Consider the following 13097-nt stretch of genomic DNA (forward strand, 5'->3'; position numbering starts at 1 on the left):
CTCCACAGAAAGCGAAAGCGAAGCCTTCACGTCAAGAGCAACACGACGCCGGGCGCAGGCCGAATCCTTTTCCTTCCCGGCACACACGGACACGGACGGATACACACAGAGGAAGAGAGAGGGAGAGGGACGGATGATGGGCAAAGTCTAAGACGCAAGAGAAAAAGGAAAGTACCACGGAGACAGGAGCACCTTACACAACGTCGTGGCCCGTGCCAGACGCGTTACAGCTCGTAGATGACGACAGCAGAAGTGACAGATTTGCGACTGGCCCTCTTGCTCTTCCGACTGCCCTTCTTGCTGGCATCGAGTAGCGTGATGTTGCTGTCAACTGCCTCTTGTGTCGCCGCCACATCGGCTCTGTTGGCCAGTGGCTCCAGCGCGCACGCTGCTTCCGCTGTTGCTGCGCCGTCTGCGGTCATGTCACTCGGTGCTGTGCCGGAGGGGGACGCTTGAGCGGTGGTAGCCGTGCACTGTAAAGCGGAGGCGAGCAACTGCGATGGAGAGCTTGTCGCACTGGCTGCTGACGGCTTCTCCTGCTTCTTCAGCTGTCGCGCCTGCCGTGCCTGCTGGCGTCGCAGCGCTACCACGGGTTCCTCCAGCTCACAGAGAACGTCACGCACGCCCTGCTCCTCGGCACGATCGTTCAACACGGCTGGAGTTACAGTGGCGAGGTGCGCAAACACCGTGTCCACAAATTTCCACTGCGAGTAGTGCACACGGTACGTCACTGCCCACGGCCGCGCCGTCCATGGAAGATACACGCCAGCCGCCGCCGCAGCTTCTTCCGAGGCCGAAGCGTCCGCTCCGCTGCTCGAGTGCGGCCGCTTCGACCGCGGAGCCGACCCGCCTGCGCTGCTAAAGAGGGCTAGACAGCAACCGGTGCGTCGAAGCATCCCTCACCGTATGTGCTTGGAGCGGGAGAGGGGCTGCAGCGAGACCGCTCCTGCGAAGAATGGCGATAGGCTGTCGGAGAAGGAGGACACTGATCGTGCGTGTGTATGTGCCGGAGAAGTCGTGAGAATCAGAGAGAGAGGGAGGGGAGGAGGGGAGAAGGAGGATAGGATCGGATTTAACGAACAACAACAAAAAAACCAAAAACACCGAGGCGTGCGCGTAAAACAAACAACGGCGGAGAATTTCGTCGGATGGCAAGGACAGATGGACAAACGCGCGCAGACTTAGAGCAGTGGTGATGGCGAGCGAAAGAGGGAGAGGGAGGCACGGGTGAGGGAGGGCGATTGCCACTACAGACGAAACGAAGAGGCGAACCAGACGGGAGATGTGTGCGTCGTGTGTAGTGTGTGCTCCCCCTTCCTCCTATCGAAGCTGCACCGCCCGACAAGTGCCGTGGCAGAAGAGGGCGTGGAGGTCGACTCGCGGACGAGATGAGTGGAGGGCAATCAGTTGATGATGATGATCGAAGAGGAGGGACGTGAAACAAGTCTAGTAAAGAAGGTAAGACCAAGAGGGAGGGAAGGTGGGTGTGGGTGGGTGTGGGGAGGTACAACGAAGGAAGTGTCAAAGGCCAGCAGAGCACACCGGCACAGATATCCGAGACGGACAACCGATGACAAGCAAGGAGAAACGCACTGAGGCAGTGCTTGAGGCGATGGCGGGTGGCGGTGGTCGTCGTCGTCGTCGTGGGGTGGCTACAGACCACGGCCAGACCTTCAAGAAAGGGCACGCGACGAGAAGACCAAAGAAATAAATCAAGGAGGTTGTCTAGGGTAATTAGAGTGAGGGAGAAGAGGGGCGAGGGGATGGACGCGCCGTCGATGCGGTGTGCGCGATCCACGTGGCTACAAAGGAGAGATGAAAGGAAGGAGAGGGGAGGGTTGGCAGCGGGGAATGCCACTGCAGCTGCGGAGGCCGAATGACGCGAAGGAAGTGTGCGTAAGGGGAGGGACGTATGACGTAGTGGCTGGCCCTTTTTCGGTGTGCTTTCTTCTCGCATGCGCAGCTTGAAGAAGCCGCTGGAGCGTCCACTGCTGCGGCGAAGGTGATCACCATATGGAGGAAGCAGGCAGGCGGGAGGGCGGGCGAGGGGAGGGTTGAAGGGAGGGAGGATGGAGAGTAGATAATAGCACATGATGTAAGCGTGAGAGAACCCCAGGGAAGGAAAGTTGCTGACATATAGGCATATAGAAAACTGCGTACCGTATCGCGTGCCTCCGAGGACTGCGATAGGCGTGTGTGCGAGGGAGCGTGGCATACGCTACGTGCGCGCCAGCTGTCGCTCCGTTTTCTCAGCGCCCTCTCTCCCTTCCTCCACCCCTTCGACCCCCCCCCCACATACACACATACAGCACCGAACCGACTGCGCGCAAGAAAGGGGCAGGAGGAGTGGCGAGAGAGAGAAAGACAGAGAAACGAGGCAGACATGCGCGTACGTATGTAGTTGTCTGCGCATGAGTGTAACCAGCTTACGCACAAACAGGCACAGTAAGCATCAAGCGAACGGGCCCTCGACCTGCATTGAACAATCACAGAGACCGCCACCTTTCCTTCTACCTTCCACGTCTGCGTTTGTGTCTTCGGCTTCTCTCTCTCGTGCATGTATGGAGGCACATTCGTGCGCACATGTGTGCGTGTGTGCGTACCTCGCACGTCCGTGGTGCATCATGGGTACGTCTCAGTCCGTGCGCGGCTGAACTCCGCAACGCAGGCGCACATGGGTATCCGCGTCCATCGTCCGCTCATGCATGCACACACGCGTACACGTTACTTCTTAAACCCTCTCCTATTACGAACACGACGTACGCCACCTTGTGGGAGAGGGGTGGGCGGGTGGGAGACAGAGGCGTGGAGAGAGAACTCGGGAGCCGTGGCAGGGGGGGGGAGACTGGTGCCGCGTCGTCCTTTTACACCACACACAGAAAATGCTCATCGCCATCAAACCAAAACGACACCAAACAACATGAACGCCGCGGACAAGAGAGGGAGGAGGAGAAGGGGGTGGTGGCGGCACGCACGCACACACACACACATAATAGCACAGGAGAAATCGAAACAGACGAATGCAGCAGAATAACGTAAGAACACGTGACGAGGTACCGGGCGAGCAAGCAAGAGGTAGAGAGGTGAAAAGTGTGTGGTGGTGCGTAAGCGCCGCTATTATGCACCGGCTCGCACATACCAACGCAGCAGCACACCACTGACAGTGAAACAGCGGCAGAGCGCTTGACGGGGTCGGCGATCAGAGTGATCTTGTGTAGAGCACTCGCGCATATGCTTGTAGGTGTAGCCGTGCATGCGCAACGTATCTCAGGTTTGATGTGCGCGTGCGGCATCCGGTATCGCCGCCTCGCGAGTCAGCGAGCGGGGAGGGGAGAGAAAATCGGTAACGCGCGCACACACTCACGCAGATGGTGCAGCGTCTAAGTAGAGGAGCTGTTGCCCCGCCTCCCTCCACTTACCCCACATCAGTGCCCCATCGAGTCCAAGTCCTCACAGTTGCCTAGAGACAGCTGCAAGCCAAACAACTCATACGACAGCGTCTCGCTCAGCTTCACGAGGAAGTGTCTTGGGTACGCGATGTCGAGAGCATCGTGCAGGGCCGCGCCGGCCGTCAACGCCGCCCGCACATCGAACAAGTCCAGCAATGCCCCGCCACTGCTCCCGTTCCAGGCCCGAATGATGCCGTGTATCGACTTGCTCACCTCCTCCTCGAAGTCGCGCACAAACTGCACGTCCGCAGCGGAGGGCCTCAACAGGCGGTGCGGAACCCGCACGAGCTGCACGGAGGCGTCCCTTGCCGGCGCCGCGATAGCAGAGGAAGAAGCGCGCCGTTCCCCGGCGCCGCTCTTATTCTTCTCCAGTATCCCATCGCGGAGGGCCGCAGGGGAGGTGAAGACAGAGGAGCCGAGGGCTGCCGACCCCGGGGTCGCCCGCATCGGCGTTAGCGACCCGGCAGGTCTGTTCGCCATACAGCGACGAAGGGGCAGGGTGGCGTCGTCCAGCGCAGTCTTCGCGCTCGTGGTGTTGGCCAAGTCGCTGCCGTCATCACCGCCGTGGCCGCCTGCTGCCTTCGCACTGTCCTTTGCTGCGCCTCCGATCGACGCCGTCCATGCCACCGGCGAGCGAGACCGCCTCTGCTGCTGGTACTGCTTCGACCGCGTCGCCTTGTCCTGCGACCCCCCTGCGCAGGCGCCACTGCCGACAGCAACGGCAGCCTTTTCCTGAGCCAATATGCCATAGCTGAGGTGGTGCAGCTGCCGCAGCTGCTCGTAGCGCTGCAGTGCGGCCCGCTGCCAGCCGGACAGCCCCTTGACACCATCGCCGTCGTGCGTCACCTCGCTAGGCGGTACCGGCGAGAGTTGCGTCGCATCCCGCGCCGGCAGATCTAGCGCTACGGCGGCGGCGGCGCTGCTCTCCTCTCGCGCCGCAGCCGCGCCGTCGCCCGCCAGCGCGGAGGTAGCCGGGGTAACGGCAGCAATGTGATCCTGTCCTTCCACGACCAGCAGCCGCGGCAGTACCTCGTGCATCCGCTGCGTGGATGGGGAGTCCTTTGTGTAATGGAACACCTCCTTCAGCACGAAGAAGAGGCCCGCCCCCACAAGGTAGTCTGGGATGTCAATCAGCTTGTTGATGCTTGGGAAGCACTGGAACAGAAAATTCTTGACGAAGTCGTAGTTGTCGCGGCTCTCCCGTTGCTGCTCCGGGTCGTCCCGGTCGTAGTTCGGAAGGTAAACTTGACCCACAAAGGACAAGTCCTTCGTCGCCTCACGTAACCACTCCCGCTCGCTGCGCACGCCGTAGCAGTCGAGGATGATGCCGTTGCGGTCCTCGACGCGCTCCAGCCTCGCCTGCTGCTCCTCCCGCGTCGGCAGCTCCCGCTGCTTCGCGTCGTCGAAGGGCGTGTGACTGAAGATGAGCTGCCAGGCGTAGATGGCCGCTGCGCAGAACACGCGCGACGTCAGATTGTACGCCATGCCCCACTGCTCAAACGGGCGGTGGAATGGCTTCACGACCGGCTTGGCGTGCTGCAGTTCGTTCGGGTCAACGATACTCTCGTAGCGCATCGTCAGGGGCACAGGCAGCGCCGTCTTCGCTGCTGCGCCAGCGCTGCCGTGGTACGAGCGCGTCGCCGAGTTGAGGGTGACGTCGAGCGAGGACGAACCGTAGCGACCGCTGGAGCTGCTGAGAACTTCATCGACGAGGCCGCGCCCGCCACTAGCGAGGATGAGCGCCTCGTACTTGCCACACACGTAGTGACGCAGGTGAAGAAAGCGGATGTAGAGCAGACCCGTTTCGATCCAGCGTCGCTGCCGCGCCGTGAGTGGGCCACCAGCATGGCCATCGTCGTTGCAATCATTTCCGCCGAGCTGGTGGGCGACACTGCTGCCACGCATCGTCTGCCACGATCGGCGCCAGCGCTCGAGCTGATCGCTGCCGGCCATCCCCCCGTAGCGCTCATCCATCGCCGGGGGCGCCTCACTCTTCTGGCGTTCCTCGCCGCCGTTGAGGCATTGGCTCGCTGCGCTGCCGCCGCCGCTGTTGTCGAGGTAAGCCATCGGCGCATTGGTAGGGTAACGCAGCGCCACCATGCACGTTGCGTACAGCAGCGACGGCGGCGCGTTCAGGAGTCGGTGCATCGCCGAGACGGTGAAGCTGCTGCTCTCCCCGTGATAGTCACGTATGGCAAAGGTAGAGATGCCGCTGGCGGCGAGTGGCAACGGCGGAATACGGATGGGCATGGACGAGGCGGCGTCCTTTGCCCCGCCGCTGCTGCTGCTAGAATGGGACGACGGCGGCCATGCCGTGCTCGACGTGACGGCGGCAGCGGACGCCAAGGCTGCCTTTCGTTGCTCCTTCGCCCGCTGGAAGCGCTCACGTGACGCGGACACGGCTGTTGTCGTAGTCGAAGCGGCCACCTTGTCCTTCCCAACTGCGGTACGACGCGTCTTTTCCGAGTCGTCCTCCTCTGTCGCCACCGCCGCGGTGGACGCCACTGAAGCGAGCGCCTCCTGCTGATGCTTTCGCGCTTCCATGTACCGTCGCAGCCGCCAGCGACACACCCACGACCGCACAAACGCGTTGCGCCGCGCTGCTAGCACCTTTTCCCGCTGCGTAGCATTCTCCATCAGGTGTGCCGTGCGACGCTGCGCAACGGCGTGACGGTGGCCGCGCAGGACGGCCCACCACATGGCGATCCGGCACGCCGCTGCCATGTGTGTGTCTGTCGCTGCAGCGCGGGTGGGCGCGATGACGCTTACACTCGTTGACGACGCATCGCACACACAGGAAGCTGGGCTCTGCGGAGGCGCTGTGGGCTGTGGCATCTCCATGGAGGAGTACAGAAACGTGGCCGCGCTGGACTTCGCGCTCAGGACGTGATTTGAGTCGCCGTCGCTGTGGGTGAGGAGGGCTGTGTCGTCCATGCTCAGCCGCCGCGGCACACCTTGAAGGCTCGACAGGCTCGGCATGCTGCCCGCTACGCGCACAGGCATGGAGCTGCACTCACGGTACGGCACGTCATCGCCATCCTTGTGCTCCTCGAAGTGCAAGTGGCCGACATCGTTGTGGCTGCTGAGTGGATGAAGAGTGCCGGGCGGCGGCGGGCTCTGCAGCGGGTTCACCCCTGGGACGGCCTCCTCGTCGTCCGCCTCCAATGACAGCTGGCACGCGGAAATCGGTCCGTCCTCGCTCTCTGGACTTGCCTCCTTCGGAGTGGGGCTGGCTGTGACAGCGGCAGGCGTCGCTGCTGCCGCTGGTGTTAACATGATTGGTGGCGTCGAGGTATTGTTCTCCTTGGCTAGGGCGCCATCGCAGAGGCTCCCGCCGACCACGGCCGGCGCGTTCATGCTCGCCGAGGCCGAGGACGGCTGTGGCAAGTATGACGGCGGCTCTTCGGCACCCGCGCCGGCAACATCATCCCGATTTGCGGCGAGGGGCTGCAGCGCTGTCCATAGCGTCCAGGCTTTGACAAGTTGGCGCTGCAGCTGCAGGTGCTCGTTCTTCTCCTGCTGAGCTGGTCCTTGCTGCGTCGGCGACGCGGTGGAGAGCTTTTTGCGAGGCTTGTTTGGGCCGGTCGGTGTAGCCGTCGATGGCGCCTTCTGCGACGTGGAGAACGCTGGGCGAGACTGGTAGATACCGCCCCCACCGGTGCGACCTGACTTGCCTGCACCGACGCTTGCGGATCGCTTGCCACCGGTCTTGCCAGTCGTGCGCTTGGTCCTCACATTCACCGTGGCCGCACCGCTACCATGGGTGCTTCCTAAGGAGCTGGACAGCTCTGTTGTGCTCCAGTTGAAGGTGGAGTTTTGCCGACTGCTTGTGTGCTCATTCTCCGTGCCCAGTCGGGGCGAGTGCGCTGCGGCGTCTGCTGCCGCTGCGCTGGGTTGCGCGCAGCGGAGCAGATACCACCCCACGGAAACACATGCGTTGCCCGCAGTGCCCTCCGTGCTGCGCGCGCTGGTGGAGCGCGCTTGCAGATCGTCTCCCACGCCGCCATCGCCTACCTCGTCATCGTCTGCTGCCATGGTAAAGGTGAAGAGCGGCGCGTACGGCATGGCCATCCCGTTGGCGCGCGCGCGCGGCGTGCTGCTCACTGAGGAGCGGCCCGTCATGCTCCCGCCGCCGCAGCTGCTGAGCTTCGAGGACTTCAGTTTATTCCCCGTGGCGCTGCTCGCGGACTTCGGAAAGACGAATACATTGGAAGATTTGAGAGCGGCGCCAAGGGTCGGGCTTGTGACGATAGCCTCGACATCGGTGATCACCGCCGCGCCCTTCTCTGCGGCTGCGTCGTCGCTGCTCCGCCCTGCCATGGCGATGGCAAGGCTGCTCAGACACTTGGTCGGCACAAAGAACGGCGTGTTCAGCATGTTCGACGACTCAAGCCACACCACCGGCGTCGCTGCGGCACCACCAGCACTGTTCACCGTCGGCCGCTGCGCAATGGCAGCCTCCGGGGCCGTCACCGGTGAGCCGAGGGCGTGGCGGACGGCACCGCACAGCTCGTCGAGCTGCGCCGCGACCTCTCGCCTCTGCGCACGCACAAACTCCACAAAGCGAGAAGGGGCAGCACAGGCCGACACCGTGGGGTCAACACGAACTGCTGCCGCCGCCGTTGTGGAAGAGTCGACGGCGCTGGTCTGACTCTGGCTCGCGTGCATGCTTCCAGCACCCGGGAAGGTGAGCGCCGGAGACGGAAGGAGATTTTCCGCCATGCCGACAGACGACGTCAACACCGGCGACCCGGCTTGCGCCGCCGGAGGTGCTGCTTTATCGAAGCAGCCGCTAGTGCTCTCGTCTGGGTGAAAGGCGGTGCAAGGCGTGACGTTGGTGATCGTGCCGGACGCCATGAGCGCCGCTTGCGAGCCGAGGGATGCGCTGCCTCCGCCGACACTCTTCGCCGGCGATACAACGTTGCTTGCTTGCACCTGGGCGAGGGCGACGCCGTCGCTGAGCGTGCACAGCAGCGTGATGACAGCCGCCTGCAGCGTCTGCAGCGCGTCTGAGAGAGAGGCGGCTTTGGCCGCTGCTGCTGCCGCCGCGGAGGCGCGTCTGCTCATGTGCCCCGCCGTCGCGGTCGTTGCCGTGTTGGCCAGCGACGACGCCGTGCTGTTCCGTGAGATGCTTGGCTTGCGCGGGGTGGTACTCGTACTTGAGTTGGTGGTACTGGTCATAGCGCCGCCCTTGTCGCTGCCGAGCCCACGGTTGCTGTGCCCACCGTGGTGCTGTCCGCGCACGGACACGACGGAGCGCCGCCCCGCCTCCTCACCACCGCTTTTCTCTGTCGATGTAGAAGCGTTGGTCGCCGGTGCAGACGCCGAGAGGGAGGCGTGGGCAACCCGCACAAACGACTGCAGCGCCAACGTAACGGCCGCACGCTGCTCTTGAACCGATTTCATGTTTTCAACAAAGGGCTGCAGGTGTGCGGCACAGTACTTCGCCACCTGCTGCGCATACAAATCTGCCATGGTCGCCTCGACTCCCACCGCCGTTGAGGTATACGCGGCAGCGCTGCCCCCATGTGCGCGAGGGGTGTCTTCGCCACCGGTGGTCGTGTGCTGCAGCTGCCGCGTTGACGAGCCGAAGATGCTAGGGCGGTTGACGGAGGTAATGCGGCCAACACTGCCGCTGCGCTTCGGCACGGTGGACGGCGAACTCACGCTCGATGCGCCGCGCCGCGCAGCAGGAGACTTTGTTCGCCTCCCTGCGGGCGTGCTGGCCCGCTGCGACACGGACGAGGTCGGCGGTGGCGCGGAGGTTTCCACAGCTGTTGTGGTGGCGAATAGAGATGACGCCGCCGCCCCTGTGGCGATGCGTGGTCGCACCCCACCACGAGGGGTGGGCTGCTGTTGCTGCTGAGGACCAGAGCGCAGAAAATGCCTTGACACCGCCAGGCTGCCGTTGAGAGCGCTCGGCACTCTCTGGGAGTGGCTGGTGCTGCACTCCTTCGCGTCGGCGGTGCCAAGCGTCGTGGGCGGCGACAGCACATCGTGCTGGCGCTCTCCTCCCTTCATGAGGGACAGACCGGCGACCCAGTCCATGTTTGGCTCATCGCCCACCTCCGCACAGAGCTTCATGTACGTGGTGGCCAGCTTCGCGTAGTCTTGCAGTGGTGATGATGCGCCGTGCTCTTCCACGTGACTAACACTCGCGCTGTGCTGCACCGGCGCGAGCACGCGCGCCAGCGAACCTTGCCGCCGCCCTGAAGGAGGCTTCGTGCTAGCTGCTGCTACATGCGTTCCTGCGCTGTGCGCACCACTGCGATCGCTACGGTTACTCGTGTAGCTGCTGGTGATGGGGTGCTGGTGGTTCGCCGCGGTGTTGGAGGAGGCGGCAAGGCTGTCCTTGTCACCTACGATGAAGAAAGAGCCGCGCTCAAGGCTGAAGTTAAGCGGCGACGAGGCTCCTGGGGAGGACTGCTCGGAGAGCATCCGCTTCGGCGCCTGGAGGACAATGCCAGGCTGGCGACCGGCACGCAAACTGAGCTGCGTCGGGGAGGAGGGTGAGAAAGTCGGCCCGCCCACCGCAGCGCTGCTTGGGCTACCGTCAAAGGTGCTTGGGGAGGCCCCTGCGCGTGTCCTCCGCGACCGCGGCGGGCGTGAAGGCGCTGGCGACGGATCTGCGCGGCGCCGGTGGCCTGCTGCCACTGCCCCACCAATGACAGTGCGTAAGCGACTGCCTTGCGGCAAGACGTCGCGTGTCCGGCTAGTGCCGACGCGGTTGCCTGCGCCACCGCGGCTCGCACTTCCGCCTAAAAAAGCGGCTGTCGCTCCGCGCTGGCGCATGTACGGCGTTGCGAGTGCGTTGCTGCCGCTGACGGAGCCATCCAGTGGCCCGTACGTGGAGGACGCTGATTCGACGTCTCCCAACAGCATCGCTGACGGGGTACCGTTGCTGACGGAGCCAGTCCCCGCTGCACCGGTGTGCTGCCGCACGACGGAGCGCGGGCGCCGACGAATATGTGTGCCAGAGGGTAGGCGGTTGCGCGTGCACGCCTCAGATGCCAGCAGAGGCTCCACATCGCGCAGAAAGGGCGTTGCCGCGGTTGCATTCGCGTTCGCTTCACCTAGGCCGCGCTGAAGACGGCGATGATGGCTGTGGTGCTCGCTTTCGACGCCAGCCCCTGTCGTCTCCTCGGCTCTCAAGGGAGAGCTGGGCCCAGAGCCGGCGGCGGCCTCCCCTGTGCCAATGATTCGATTGCGGCCATGCAATAGGGAGCCGCCGCACGCCGAGTTCACGGATTCGCTGAGGCTATCGCAGGACTGGCCCACGCCAGCGCCACTCGCCCGCCCGACGCCGAGGTACGTGACCGTGGCGGGTGGCAGCTTCAGCGAGAACAGGAACGGCACCATTGCGCCAGCGGCTCTGGCGCCGGCGGCGACGGCAGCGGCTGAGGGTGGTAAGACAGACGCGGGTATGCCAGTGTTGCTGTGCGGCGATGACGCGGAGAGTTCCGCTTGGGGGTACCGGGCGTCGTCATTATCGCTCGCGGTGGTGTGGTGCTGCAGGGTCCGCTGGGCGTCATCGCCAACGCTGACTGGGGATTCGAAAAAGCAGATGGAGGGCTCTTGCGACTTGCCAGACACGCCAGAGTTTCCTCTGCTTCGTCCGTGTGGCAGTAAAAGCGGCTGCTGTTCACATCTGGGATATGTTGGGCTGTTCTTGGTTACACGTGGTGTGTTGTTCGCTACAATAGAGGAGCCGGCCGCCGCGGCGTCACATGGTGTCTGATCCGAGTCGTGTAAGAGGTTGTCGCCTCTGCTGCCATCGGTGTCCAGGACGAGGGGAAGCGTAGGAGAAGCCTCATTGCCGCAGACAGTGACGGAGCTGCCCCTGTGCTTGCTTGCGGCTGACCGAGTGGGCTTCAGGTCGTCGAAGCTGCGCGGTGCCGATGAGGCTGCGTGCCCGTTGCGCTTCATTACGCGTGGTACGAGGGAGAGGAGCCTCTTCAGACACACTACACACACACACACACACACACACACACACACACGCGTCGATGCAAAGGCGTCGTTTCTTCCGCGAAGGCGCCCACCTCCTTCCCCAAAAACAAACAAAACAAGAGGGAAGAGTCGACAACAACAAGAGGAGGCGAGAGATGACAGCGCCGGGAGGATGAGGGGTGATGGTGGTGGTGGTGGCGGGAAGGCAAGAGAACAGGGAGGGGAAGGCCCACACGCACGCCTACACCGTCGTACTCCAGGAGAGAGGAAGGCCAACCGAGCCAACCAACCGGCAGCTCAAACGGTACAATGCGAAGCAGCAGCAGCAGCAGCAGCAGCAGCAGCAGCAGCTGCAGCAGCAGAGGGGTGGGGGAGGACGGGTGTGGAAGCGAAGGGGAGAACGAAAGGGAAGAGAAAGGGGATGCAGCAGCACAAGTCCGCACACAGACAGACAAAGGCCGGCGCCAACACGCGTGCACACGGCGGGAGGAGGAGGAGGGGGGGAGGGGTGGGGGCGATGATCTAGTAAAGAAGGCAAAGATCGGAGGGAGGGAGGGAGGGAGGGAGGGAGGGCTGATGAAGCGGGTAATCACTGAAACACACACACACACACACAAACGCAAAGTCCAAAACGAACACAACAAAAAAAAAACGAAGAAATCCACGGCAGAAGGGGAGTCGGTAGACGGAAGCGAGTGATGGGGGAGCAATACAACGATGACGGAGGCTGCGAGGGGGTCGAGGGAAGGGAGACAATGATGTGCAACACACAGGCAGGCAGGCAGGCAGACAAGCGCGGCGAGCAACCAACACAAACAAGCAAACAACAACAAGGGAAATCAACAGGAATCACGAGTCGAAACGATGCGCGAGACGGAAGAAAAAAGAAAACATGAAAAGGAGGCCTCTTCGCCCGCACCTCCCCTATTGCAGGGGAAAGCAAGCAGGGCCGTGTGCTAGTGGGCGTCGTGTGGAGAAGATCGATCGACGCGAGAGACGGCGAGGCGAAAGCCGATGTAGAAACCCTCACACACAAGGCAGACTACGCGAGGCAGCACGGACGAGGACAGCCTACGCTGACGCGCGACCCCCTCACTATTTTTCCGTTCTCTGTGAGTACGGGAGAAGCGCAACAGGATAACCACACAGAAGATGCGCCCCGTGAGCAACGCGAAGACACCAATTAAGCGGACTTCCACTACCCCTTGTGGGGGTCTGTGGTTGTATGTGCGCCTGCGCGCGTGTCTGACGATACGGTTCTCGCGGTTGGCCTTTGCTCGAACCTTCCAGCACTGGACCTAGAAGTCTATAATAGATAACTTGATGTCCTCACGTGGATCTGTGAAGCGCAAGAGAAAGGAGGAGGAGGGTACGCGACAGATAATCACGGCGAGGGCCGATGAAGGTGAGGCAGAGGTCTCTGTGTGTGTGTAAGAAACCAGATCGCGGTTTTCGGTGACGTTGTGCGTAGGTGCGCGACGCAAACCAGCGAGAGAGAGAGGGAAAGAGATATACAAAAACAAGACAAACCACGTTCAGACACACACACACACACGCATATAGGTATATATGTATCTATACATACATGCATATATATATATACGTATATACACGTGCGGTGTTGTACCGATATGTATCTGTCTGTGTGTGTATATATGTGTGTGTGGGGTGGGGGTTATGCTGTATTGTACTGTTTAG

General features: G+C 62.4%; 2 protein-coding genes across 2 annotated transcripts; both read right to left on the reverse strand.

Moving 5' to 3' along the window:
- Nucleotides 1–224: 224 nt before the first annotated feature.
- Nucleotides 225–896, reverse strand: LINJ_13_0690 (conserved hypothetical protein; the record flags this gene model as incomplete). Its single annotated transcript, XM_001464062.1, has 1 exon — nucleotides 225–896. One exon carries the CDS (start codon nucleotides 894–896, stop codon nucleotides 225–227), a length of 672 nt encoding a protein of 223 aa, XP_001464099.1.
- A 2529-nt stretch (nucleotides 897–3425) lies between these two features.
- LINJ_13_0700 (conserved hypothetical protein) lies at nucleotides 3426–11375 on the reverse strand (the record flags this gene model as incomplete). The annotated part of the gene is made up of 1 exon (XM_001464063.1): nucleotides 3426–11375. One exon carries the CDS (start codon nucleotides 11373–11375, stop codon nucleotides 3426–3428), a length of 7950 nt encoding a protein of 2649 aa, XP_001464100.1.
- Nucleotides 11376–13097: the final 1722 nt, after the last annotated feature.

The sequence above is a fragment of the Leishmania infantum genome, chromosome 13 (assembly GCF_000002875.2).
Source record: "Leishmania infantum JPCM5 genome chromosome 13".
Lineage (NCBI taxonomy): Eukaryota > Euglenozoa > Kinetoplastea > Trypanosomatida > Trypanosomatidae > Leishmania > Leishmania infantum.